The 12,891-nt window shown below is 42.1% G+C and overlaps 1 protein-coding gene across 1 annotated transcript in view; it reads right to left on the bottom strand.

Annotated features, from left to right (window-relative positions):
• LOC143809876 (uncharacterized) overlaps nucleotides 1–12,891 on the bottom strand; it is a 497,351-nt gene that overhangs the window by 274,793 nt on the left and 209,667 nt on the right. The window contains exon 2 of the mRNA XM_077292854.1: nucleotides 11,623–11,768. Coding sequence (XP_077148969.1) covers nucleotides 11,623–11,768 — 146 coding nt within the window. The remainder of the gene's footprint in view (nucleotides 1–11,622; nucleotides 11,769–12,891) is intronic.

Here is a 12,891-nt window from a genome sequence, read left to right as displayed (position 1 = left end):
TGTTTTGATCAACTGGTGACTATGCTCTATAAACAAATAAATGTAAAAATAAAACGACGTGGGGTTTCTTCTACTTTTGATTACCAGTGTAGGCAAAACTGACAGCTGCAGCTGCAACCCTCAGCTATCAGCGGTATCATGGCTGGTTACCAAGAATATAAGGGTTCTATGCTGACTTTTTTAAATTAATTTTAAAAAATGGCGTGAGATCCCCCCCATATTTGACAATTAGCCAAGTTAAATCAAACAGCTTGGGGTTGGTATTCTCAGACTGGAAGGGGCAATGAATATCCCCCCCTCACCTAAAAATAGCAGCCTGCAGCCACCCCAGAAAAGGTGTATCTATTAGAAGGGCAAATACTGATGCTTAACTCAGCTCTTCACACTTGCCCTGGTGTGCTGGCAAATGGTTAATAGTTTCTAGATCCAGATGCTAAATTTGGACGGCTGAGAATGTCTCTAATTCCTTAGGCTAGGTTCACATTGCGTTAATGTGTGCACGCTAATGGACAGCGTTGCACGGCGAAAATGTCGCAATTAATGCCGTGCAATGGGTCCATTAGCGCACCCATTGACAGCAATGTGAAGTTTCCCTGTAGCGCATCGCTAGCGCGTGCCCTTTTCGGCTCACGCTAGCGATGTGCCGTTCTTCTGTGGCGCACCTCGGACGCTGCTTGCAGTGCCCGCGGCGTGCCTGAGGCCCGTTCCCCGCTCTCGCAGATCAGGGATCTGCGAGAGCGGGGACGTTAACGCAACCCCTAACGCGGCCCCTAAATAAACGTTGCGTTAGCGCAATCCGCTAGCGCTAGCGCTAAACGGATTGCCCTAACGCAATGTGAACCTAGCCTTAGCATTGTCCTCAATCTGGTTCACTGCAGAAAGTGCACAGTGGTCACCTGAGGACCATGGTCATCAGACTTCACCTTACACCCTTGCAAGTCAGCCAAGCAGTCTGAGCCCTACATCATGCAGCAGTCTCTTCTGCTTTTTGATGATTCCACTGGCTCTGGTTCTGTGGCCCATCCACATGTCCCTGCATCAGAGCTGGAAAAGACTGAGTGAACTGTGCCAAAGCGCATGTTATGTTAGAGGATAAGTATATGGACGGCTAGTGCACATTAGGATCATCGCAGCACATGTCAGATAATGACAAAATTAATTTGCCAACTGCATCATCCTTCTTCCAAGTAGCAGACAAGGAAGACAAAGTTTAGTAGTCAATGGAAAATGATTTTGGGGAAGATGATCTATGGGAAGATGAGGCTCTAGACCCCACATTGAGGGAAGGCCATCCTATTGATGTGAGCAGTTCATAGGTAAATGAGGTGGCTTTGCTGCCCCAGTATAGCAAAAAAAAGTGCACTGTACAAAGGCACAGCTGGTGGCCCCCTAGCCAACAGGTCAGCTGCTACTGTCAAAATGTTACTCAAGTCAGCGCACCAAGAAAAGCTCCAAAGAGCTCCCTGGCATGGCATTTCTTCAGGGAACGTGATGACGACAAGAGACAGTAGGTTTGCACATTTTGCCATCAGACCCTGAAGCAAGGCATACATTTTCTGAACCTGAGCACCTCGTGCATACAAGCAGTCAAAATACAAAGCACAAGGTGCAGTAGAGTACACACAATAAAAAGCATGATAGATTTGATCCTTTTCCTGCTCCCTCTCCTGCTGCAGTCTCTGCCTATTCTTTCTGCTCATGATCAACAGGGCCACCTGCCTCTCTGGAAAGAGAGGATGTGACAGCACCACCACCATAAGTGCCACAAAGCATCTCCACACCATCCCAAGGAAGTGTTCAGCTTTTCATCTCCCAAACTATAGAGAGAAAGTAGAGATATGAGCCATGGTCCTGAATGACAGCATTTACAAATTACTGGCCTTTTTAATGCTCCCATTCTGGCTGGTGGAGACTGACAACTTTAAAAACTGATGGTGGTGGCTGTCCTGGTTTATATTGTTCCCAGCCACCATTAATTTTCTAGCTGGACCATCCCTGCCCTGCACACACACACATACACACACCAAATCATGTGTGTACTGCACATGACAATCAGTGGAAAGGTCCACATAACCATGATACATGGACCAGTAAGTAAATCAAAGCAAATATAGTGGTGAATTGCACAAAAGAAGTAAGCGCTATAGCTCATTTACTACTATCCCCAAGGATTGTTGGACGTTTACCTTTCCAGGATGCCTCCTCCTCCGCTTCCTCCACCACCTTTACATCTGGTCTCAGTTAGACCTGCACTGCTAACTTCAGTGCAGTCAGAGGAAAGTGACAGCAGGTTGTTTTTAAACTCCTCTGTATAGGGTAAAAATCCCCAATGTGCTGGAACTGTGTACTGGGATCAAACAGCAGATAGATGAGTGGTTGTGCCAATAAACCTCAAGCCCGGCCTGGTGGTCTGAGGTAACGGGCAACATCTCTTAGCAGGTTTGGGCCTAGCCAACTTGACGTACATCCCTTGCCTGGTGCATGTGTTGAACTTGGTTGTGCAAAGCTTCCTGAAAAACTACCCACACATCAGAGCTGCTGCTGAACATATGGGCAGTTTGTGCTCACTTTCTATATTCTCACCCTGCAGATGACTGTCTGCGCTGTAGAATCACTTCTGCCATCCTGCCCACCACCTCATAAGTGATGTTCTAACAATGAGAAACTCTGCCTTCCATATGCTGGAGAGACTGTGCTGCAGTAGGCAATAGTGAAGATTCAGCAGTAGCATGCACCATTGAGTCGCTCTGCAGAACAACATCACTTCACCATTAAAGAGTGGGCTCTATTCATGATGTGTGTGCCATATCGTGCTGAAAATTCCACCAACATGACCAGTGCTGATGACGCCATTATCAGGGTTACTATACCAACAATATGCCTTCTGAAGATAACTATTCAGGCGATGATGGACGAGGTGGCGGCACAGGAGAAATTCGGAGCTGGAGGAACAGTGCCAATTTGCATAGTTATCAGGCCTGTTGTGCACATGTAGCTCGGAGGGTGGTTTACTGTTCCAACAGCAACCAGGTACCCAACTGTACAGGGAGAATTTGGGATAATGATGAGGAGGATGATGAACAACCATGTTAACAGCATAATGGCACTCCAATCTGCTCAGAGGCATCATTGGAACATGGCTGGGGGAGATACAGCTGAACCAGATGATACACATCCCATCGAGAACAGCTTGTCTTTGCCTCTAAGCAGCCTGTAACGCATGAGCCAGTGCATGGTGCTTTGCCTTCTTAATGACCAATGAATTGCTGTAATATTATGAGGGTTGATTACTAGGTGTTCATCTTGCTGGATCCCCGCTGCAAGGCCACGTGCCATCAGTACTTCCATCACCGGTGCATGATCGCAAAATGTGCAACTACAAAAACATGCTGTTAGAAAAACTACTGTTGGTTTTCCCACCTGACAGTGGGGCCTCAGTGGAAGAAATAGGCAGAGCCCAAGGAGGAAGTTGCCAACGGAGCTGGGGCATCGACAGCCTTTCGCAAAGCATAGTGAGCATATGTGAAATGTGGTAAAACTTTCACAACGCCACAACTTCCAGCAACACCATCTGATATAGTACGTATTAGCAGGAGGCTGCTTTACAACAACATGGCGGAAGGGCACATATCCACACAATTGTGCTCAAAATTTTACATACTCTGGCAGAATGTTTGCTTTCTTGGCATTTTTTCAGAGAATATGAATGATAACACCAAAATGTTTTCTAAACTCATGGATAGTGGTTAGGTGAAGCCATTTATTGTCAAACAACTGTGTTATCTCTTTCTAAATCATAATTACAACCCAAAACATCCAAATGACCCTGATCAAAAGTTCACATACCCAGGTGATTTTGGTCTGATAACAATCACAGAAGTTGACACAAATGTGTTTGAATGGCTACTAAATGTAACATCCTCACATGTGACCTGTTTGCTTGTAATCAGTGTGTGGGCATAAAAGCTGAGTGAGTTTCTGTGATCTACACAGACTTTTGCATCTTTCATCCAGTCACTGATGTTTCTGGATTGTGAGTCAAGGTGAAACCAAAAGAATTGTCAAGGTATCTATGGGAAAAGGTAGCTGAACTGTATAAAACAGGAAAGGGATACAATAAGATATCCAAGGAATTGATGTTGCCAGTCAGCAGCATTCAAACTGTGATTAACAAATGAAAAATCAGGGGCTCTGAAAAAACAAAACCACAGTCAGGTAGACCAACACAAACTTTGTCCACAGTTGCCAGGAATGGCACCAAACAAAAGTTCCAGCATCATCACTTTGTCCAATGCAGATTCGCGATTCATCACTGAAAATGACTTTCATCCAGTCATCCACAGTCCACGATTGCTTTTCCTTAGCCCATTGTAACCTTGTTTTTTCTGTTTAGGTGTTAATGATGGCTTTCATTTAGCTTTTCTGTAGGTAAATCCCATTTCCTTTAGGCGCTTTCTTACAGTTCGGTCACAGATGTTGACTCCAGTTTCCACCCATTTGTTCCTCATTTGTTTTGCTGTGCATTTCCTGTTTTGGAGACATATTGCTTTAAGTTTCTGGTCTTGATGCTTTGATGTCTTCCTTGGTCTACCAGTATGTTTTCCTTTAACAACCTTCCCATGTTGTTTGTATTTGATCCAGATTTTAGACACAGCTGACTGTGAAAAACCAACATTTTTGCAACATTGCGTGATGATCTACCCGATTTTAAGATTTTGCTTATCCTCTCCTTTATTTCAATTGACATCTCTCGTATTGGAGCCATGATTCATCTCAGCCCACTTGCAACAGCTCTCCAAGGTGTGATCACTCCTTTTTAGATGCAGATTAACGAGCAGATCTAATTTGATGCAGGTGTTCATTTTGGGAATAAAAATTTACAGAGTGATTCCATAATTTTTTCCCTCATAATTGAGTGACCCCATAATTTTTCCCCTATGCTTGGTTAAAAAAGTAACCATTATTAACTACCACATTTTTTGTTCTTGATTTCTTTTAGTGTTTCTTAAAGCCAGAAAGTTGCCATTTGAAATGACTTTAGTTTTGTACCATGTCTGTCATCTGCTTTTTTTCTACAAAATTAAACAACTGAATGAACATCCTCCAAGGTCAGTGATTACATAATTTTTGCCAGGGGTTGTATAATGGTGGGAACCTGGTGGTGGCCCTATGCCAGGGCAACTTCACACACGCCTTGCATGGCTCACATTCTTAATCGGCTGGTGCAACAATTTCCCAGCCACTATCATGGCCTAGATGCAGTGCTTCAGAAAGCACAGCAGGTGTGTGATTACTTCCGCCTTTCGCACCCGTGGGTCATTGACTTGCATTGCTACAGAGATCACAGTGGATTTCCACTCTGCACATGTTGCAATGACTGTGGCAGCAACTATGAGCCCTGGTGCAGTATGTCATTTTGCTTAGCCTGGACCAACCTAGTATGTACATGGTGCAAATCACACTTGCGGAGTGGACACAGATGAAGTACCTCTGCATACTTTTGCACAGTTTTGAATTGGCTACTTAAATGGTTAGCTCTCATGATGTCATCATCAGCATCACTATTCCGGTCATCTACATGCTGGTGCACACTGAATAGTCTGAGTGAGGGGGTGGTGGTCTTAAAGAAAGAGGAGGAAGCAGAGGAGGATGCGGAAGGGATAACAATATCTCTAAATCTCAGACTATTGTCTCACAGGTGGGTTCCATGGGAGGGTGGATCTCCGCGATCGACGGAGGCTCATTGTACCAGACAAACTGTTAGTGAAGGTGCGGGAGCTGAAGAACAAATGGAGAATGAGCATGAAGAGGTTATGGGTGTGCAGCAGTCAGGAGATGAATAGGATAATAATCTCCTCTCTCTTGTCTGTGGTTGGAGGTAGAGGATGGAGAAAGCGACCTTGAGAGTTACCCTGCCACCAACACACCATGGATTTGGATTTCATGGAAGCATATGAGTGCCTTCTTGCTACACTATCAGCAACATGAGGCCCAATATTGTTAGGATTAGAAATAGTGCTGATTACTGGGTTGCCATTCCGTTCTTTTGACAGTACAAGAGTAAATTTTGCCAGATGCTTTCCTCCCTAGCAAGGGATGCTGGAATACCGAAACACGCTTGTAGACAATCTTAAGAGTGTTTTTCCCCAAGACCGCAGTGATGCACACAGTGTGCATCGCAGTTATGGAGTTCCAACACAGGAAACCATCAATTCATCAACGCAAAAACATTAGCATCAGTAGCATTGTAAGTGACAGAAGCAATTTCTGTGAGTCATTTCACACATTTTTTTAAACAAGCCCATGCACCACCAGAACAGAGTAAAAGTCTGACACATGTTGAACGTCTGGAGAGGATGGTGCAGGAGTATCTCAAGCTCAAATATCGATGACATTAGCAGGGGTTTGGACCCTTTTGCATCTAGGTTTTCAAAAACTGAAGAGAGGCCAGTGCACACCTGTCACACCTTGGAGGCTTTGTTGTCATGCCCACCAGCCAGCATTCTCTAAGAATGTGTCTGCAGTGCTGCTGGTGGTGTCTTGATTGATAAGCGCATTTGACTGTCCCCTGAAAGGGTACACTGTCTAACTTACATCAAGGTGAACAAGTCATGAATCTCAAATGACATCGCGTTATTGCAGTCTGTGACATCTTTATCGTGGCTTCTGTTGCTGTTGTTGCTAATGCTGCTGATGTTACTAACAAGTGCCTTGGTGGCGCAACAATCAGAAGTTGTGTCCACTACTGCTACTTTTTCAATTTGTCTTTTTTTCTATTAAAAAAGCACCAAATATTCTTCCTATGCCTCCTCCCGAGTCATGGCAATCTAAATTTTTGGTAAATGGAGACGCTCATTCAAGTCTTGTTGTTGTATGTTGGTTTAACACTAGTGTTGAGCATTCCGATACTGCAAATATCGGGTATCGGCCGATATTTGCTGTATCGGAATTCCGATATCGAGTTCCGATATTTTTGCGATATCGCAAATCGGAATCGGAAGTGTGCGGTGCGTATGGTTCCCAGGGTCTGGAGGAGAGGAGACTCTCCTTCAGGCCCTGGGATCCATATTCATGTAAAAAATAAATAATACAAAAAAAAAATATTGATATACTCACCCCTCCGGCGGCCCCTGCTCTTAGCGGTACCTCCGTTCCTAAGAATGCAGGGAGTGAAGGACCTTCGATGATGTTGCGGCTTGTGAATGGTCGCGTGATCGGTCACATGAGTGGTCACGCGACCAATCACAAGCCGCAACGTCATCGAAGGTCTTTAACTCTGCATTCTTAGAAACGGAGGCACCGCTAAGAGCAGGGGCCGCCGGAGGGGTGAGTATATCAATATTTTTTATTTTTATTATATATTTTATACATGAATATGGATCCCAGGGCCTGAAGGAGAGATTCCTCTCCTTCAGACCCTGGGAACCATTCCGATATTTTGTGTCCCATTGATATGCATTGGTATTGGTTATCGGTATCGGCGATATCCAATATTTCTTGGATATCGGCCGATCCAATCCGATACCGATACCTTTGCATATCGGAAGGTATTGCTCAACACTATTTAACACTGGAAATTCCCACAGCAATTAAAAAAATTAGAGGCGCAACTCAATAAGCAATAGTTATACACAACTAATAGCAGCTAATTAAAGCAAAGAGGAAAAGGAGTATTTTATACCAAAATGTGATTTTTATTAACATGAAATACAAAAAAATTAATAAAAAGCAGAATGATACTGCCGAAGCAGGACAATATGGCAATTAGAAAAATATATAAATCACCACCAGCAAAAAATATAATTCTAATATTAGGAACCACCTTTGCATGTGAAAAAAGCTGAATACCATGAATAAGTTCCATTAATAAAGTGTATTTAGTTATTCAACAATTTGCTAAGGCCAGTGCTGCATAATAATATTAAGGCAAAAGACATGATAACTGCACATAAGTATAGATCACTGAATTTGTGCACTAAGGTAAAGTGCTGAATAGTGCAGAAAAAGGTGCAAAGACAGCATTATTAATGTACTAAAGTGCAAAAGTAGGTATTAAATGAAAACTTACTGGCATAATGTGCTTAATAGGATCCCAGCCTGCGGCCCCTATGCTTGTTTCGTTTGTTTCTTCATCAGGAAAACGTGGACTAGAATACCTTCACCAAAAAAGATATTATGAGAATATGTAAAAGACAAAAAACCTTTATTATTGCACATCAAAAATTACAGAAATAGTTCACCATGAGGTCAAACCAATGACAGTAGGGTTGAGCGACCTTTACATTTATAGGATCGGGTCGGGTTTCACGAAACGCGACTTTTTCAAAAGTCGGGTCGAGTGAAATCGGCCGATCCTATAAAAAAGTCGGGGTCGGCCGAAACTCGAAACCCAATGCAGTGCATTGGGTTTCCAATGGTTCCCAGGGTCTGAAGGAGCGGAAACTCTCCTTCAGGCCCTGGGATCCATATTTAAGTGTAAAATAAAGAATTAAAATAAAAAATATCGCCATACTTACGCTCTGATGCGCCCTGGTACTAAGCGGGAACCTTCCTTCCTTAGAATCAGCCTTCCAGGACCTTGCGGTGACGTCACGGTGACGTCGCGGCTTGTGATTGGTCGCGCGGCTGCCCATGTGACCGCTCGCGCGACCAATCACAAGCCACGACGTCACCGTGACGTCACCGAAGGTCCTGGAAGGGCTGATTCTTAGGAAGGAAGGCTGCCGGAAAGAAGCCGAGGGTGAGTATATTCCTATTAGGTATATACTCACCCTTGGACGCGCCCTGCTTCTTTCCGGCAGCCTTCCTTCCTAAGAATCAGCCCTTCCAGGACCTTCGGTGACGTCACGGTGACGTCGCGGCTTGTGATTGGTCGCGCGAGCGGTCACATGGGCGGCCGCGCGACCAATCACAAGCCGCGACGTCACCGCAAGGTCCTGGAAGGCTGATTCTAAGGAAGGAAGGTTCCCGCTTAGTACCAGGGCGCATCAGAGGGTAAGTATAGCGATATTTTTTATTTTAATTCTTTATTTTACACTTAAATCTGAATTCCGATGCCAATTCCCGATATCTTAAACATATCGGGAATCGGTATCGGAATTCCGATTCCAGATTCAGAAGATCGCCGACTTCATGGCCGACCCCACACAGGGGTCGGGTTTCATGAAACCCGACTTTGCCAAAAGTCGGCGACTTCTGAAAATTGCCGACCCATTTCGCTCAACCCTAAATGACAGTACAAGCAAAATAGAGCGAGATGATCCTCACACGTAGGGAGAAATCAATTGCTATGCCCAGATAAAAATCCAAAACTAATATAAGAGATATCTGATATAGATAAGGCAAAATTGTGCAAGGAGTATAGATAGAATACCAATAAATGCACAATGTATTAACATATTACCACCATACAAAAAGTTAGAGGTTTTATATATAGCTATATACATTGTCCTCCATAATTCAAGAAAATCAAACGGATAAGTGCATAAGAGGTATGTTTAAAGTGACAATAAAGTAAAGGTGTAAAAGTAATTCATACAAAAAAATGAACACAAATCTTTTGGCATAAGAGTCTGTGTATAATTATACACAAAAACCAAAGTAGGTTAGAATGGTAATGAAAAAGAGCAAGAATGAAGAGAAGTAAAGGAGATTACTTTAACCATACAAAGATTACTCCCACAAAAAACACAGGATTATACTGTGGAGGTGCACGTAAGGCAGCCACACAGGTGTAAAGAGCACTGCTTACCCATGTTGAATCAGGGGATAAATCATCCCCTCATAAAAGCAGCAGGCAAAAAGGGCTGGTGATCTTCCGCTCTTCAACGTGGGTACGCAATGCTCTTTACATCTGTGTGGCTGCCTTACATGCGCTTCCACAGTATAATCTTGCATTTTTGTGGGAGTAATTATTGCATGGTTAGGCTTATTTCCCTTACCGCTTTTCAATCTTGTTCTTTTGCATTGCCATTCTGACCCACTTTGGTTACTTGGAGACTTACGCCCCTTATGTGAGGAAGCCAGTTTGGCGAAACGGCGCTGTCGGGGTCGCTGTGGGACACTCTCTGCTGCAAGTTTACACTTATGTAAGTAACATTATTTGGGACTTTTTTGGAGGCACTGTCCAGTTTTTTATTAGCACCATGCACTTTCTTTCCTGCTTTATTTAGGTATGGGAATTTCGATAGGCTTATATAGCCATGGAGTATGTAGGAGATTTTTTCATTTCCACATTAGTCCTTGTACATTTTCCCACCCCTTGTTCTTTATTTACTTGGTATAAGTGCAGTTTTAGTGCTTATTGATACAGTTAGCCTTATAGTCATAGCTTACTGGCACATTCCTTGCACAGAGACATTGTCCCCAGCTTCTTTTTTATTGAGAGGTTTTCTTGTTGTATTTATTATTTTAATTGTGGTCAATAAATATTATATTTTAATTAATGCTTAAAACCTCGTTTTTCTTCATTTATTTTAATGAGGAAGTTGGTTTGACACCACTTTGGTTACTGTATATAATTAAGGTCTAAGGGGTAAGGTTTCTCCTTGTGGAGAGTGACATACCAGCTCTGGCTTGTCAAAGTAAGGAGGCTTATTCGCCGTGCAATGCTCCTCTGGGAAATTTAATTTGCAAATTGCCTCTTCAGAGAAAAAGAGGACTTAACTCTATAGCGCCACCTGTTGGAAGTAGTGATCCTACAAGTCACAATCAACCCTATAACGAGGCTTGCAATATGAATTAGGATAAAAGCCAAATCTGATACTGATTTGGCTCTTACTCTGTCATATTGCACAACTCATTAAAGGGTTGATTGTGAGTTGTAGGATCACTACATCCAACAGGTGGCGCTATAGAGTTCAAGTCCTCTTTTTCTCTGAAGAGGCAATTTGCATAAGTATATAATTACACACATACTCATACCACAACTTTTGTACTCATCATTTTTGTATACTATACTTTTAGACCTGTACTTTGACACTTTATGCATACCTCTAATGCACTTGCCACTTTGATTTTCAGAAATCATGAAGCACAACATATACAGTTGTATGCCAAAACGCTAACTTTCTATATGGTTGTAATATCTTATTACATTTTGTATTTATTGATATTCTATCTATACTCCTGACATAATTTTGCCAATCTATATTGGATATATCTTACATTGATTTTGTATTTTTATCTGGGCATAACAATTGATTTCTCCCTACATATGTGTGGGGATCATCCAGCTTTATATTTCACTGTATTGTTATTGGTTTGACCTTATGTTGTACTATTTCTGTAATTTTTTACGTGCAATAATAAAAGTAATTTTTGTCTTTTACATATTCTCATATCATCTTTTTGGTGAGGGTAGTCTACTACATATTTTCTCATCTGTCAAATTAATCTGTATTGGAGTACATCACAATCATTATTACTATGATACTTTGGGTTGGGAACATAACCTTCTGATATAGTATTCCCCCACAAGTTGCAATACATTTGTGCTCTTTCTTGTTTCGGTCAGTCAGACAAATAGATCTTTGTAGTGTCAACAAAAAATCAGGAAACCGTAGATTTTTGGTATAACTGCCATATTTTCCTATATAATATGAATTAAGTCTGAGAATATACCAGATTTAGCTTCCTGATGGAGAACACTCTGAAGAAGATCTGTGGCATTGGGGTATTCTAAAAAGCGCTTTGCTTTTAGGGCTTCAAACCATTCACCAGTTTGAAGTTTCATTGATTTGTTATCTAGAGTCTTCCTCCTGAGTTTCCTACAAAACAGAAATACAAATTTGGAATGCATGTTAAGTTTTCGTGTCGTGAAAGAAAAAAAAAAGTTTCTACCACATTTGCCTGAAGCATTCCTGCAGTATTGTCCAACAATGTACCACTATATTCTACATGACTAAATAGAATGTGGAATGTGGACATTTTAGCTTCATTCTGAAGGCACAAAGGAACAAATTCTATTCTTTTACGTGTACCTTTTCTCAAAGTTTCCATTTATGTAACTTTAGAGTCCTAAAAGTACTTCCCCTTCACACTGATGAAATCTAGTGATGAGCGAATATACTCGTTACTCAAGATTTCTCGAGCACGCTCAGGGGTCCTCCGAGTATTTTTTAGTGCTCGGAGATTTAGTTTTTCTAGCCGCAGCTAAATGATTTACATCTGTTAGCCAGCATAAGTACATGTGGGGGTTACCTGGTTGTTTGGGAATCCCCACATGTACATAGCCTGGCTAATAGCTGTAAATCATTCAGCTGCAGCAAGAAAAACTAAATCTCCAAGCACTAAAAAATACTCGGAGGACCCCCAAGCATGCTCGAGAAATCTCGAGTAACAAGTGTATTCGCACATCACTAATGAAATCTTAACACTCCCTCAGCATTTTCTCAAACAGCATCATCAATAAGTCACCTGGAATGGTTTTAATGAACAGTTATGCCTTGTCATGAGTTCATTTGTGGACTCACCTTAGATAAAAAGTTTTTTCAATCATGAAAAGTGTGTTTTAAAGGCAATGTTGGTAACACAATGCTTAGCTGTATTCAAAAGCTGTTCTATGCCAAAATAAGAAAAGAGCCACTCAACTAAAACTGTATCATTACTTTACAACATTAAGGTCAGTCTGGAAAATGTCTAGGTACCTTTAAGGTAGCCCCAATTTCAGTCATAAAAACAAGTCATGATAATTAAATTCCCTCATGTGGAGCACCCCAGAAAAGGAAGACCAAGAATTTTCTCCAATTTAGTGGATAATTTTATAAGAGTTACCAAAACTCAAAAAAATGCAAACTGACTGCACATAACAGCCCTCATGAGTCATTCACACATCAATTAGCTGACATATCTCAAATCTCAAAATCAACTATCCAAACAGCCTGCGAGAGT

This window comes from Ranitomeya variabilis, chromosome 2 (genome assembly GCF_051348905.1).
Source record: "Ranitomeya variabilis isolate aRanVar5 chromosome 2, aRanVar5.hap1, whole genome shotgun sequence".
NCBI classification, from domain to species: domain Eukaryota; kingdom Metazoa; phylum Chordata; class Amphibia; order Anura; family Dendrobatidae; genus Ranitomeya; species Ranitomeya variabilis.
This window is presented reverse-complemented; position numbering and strand designations above follow the sequence as displayed.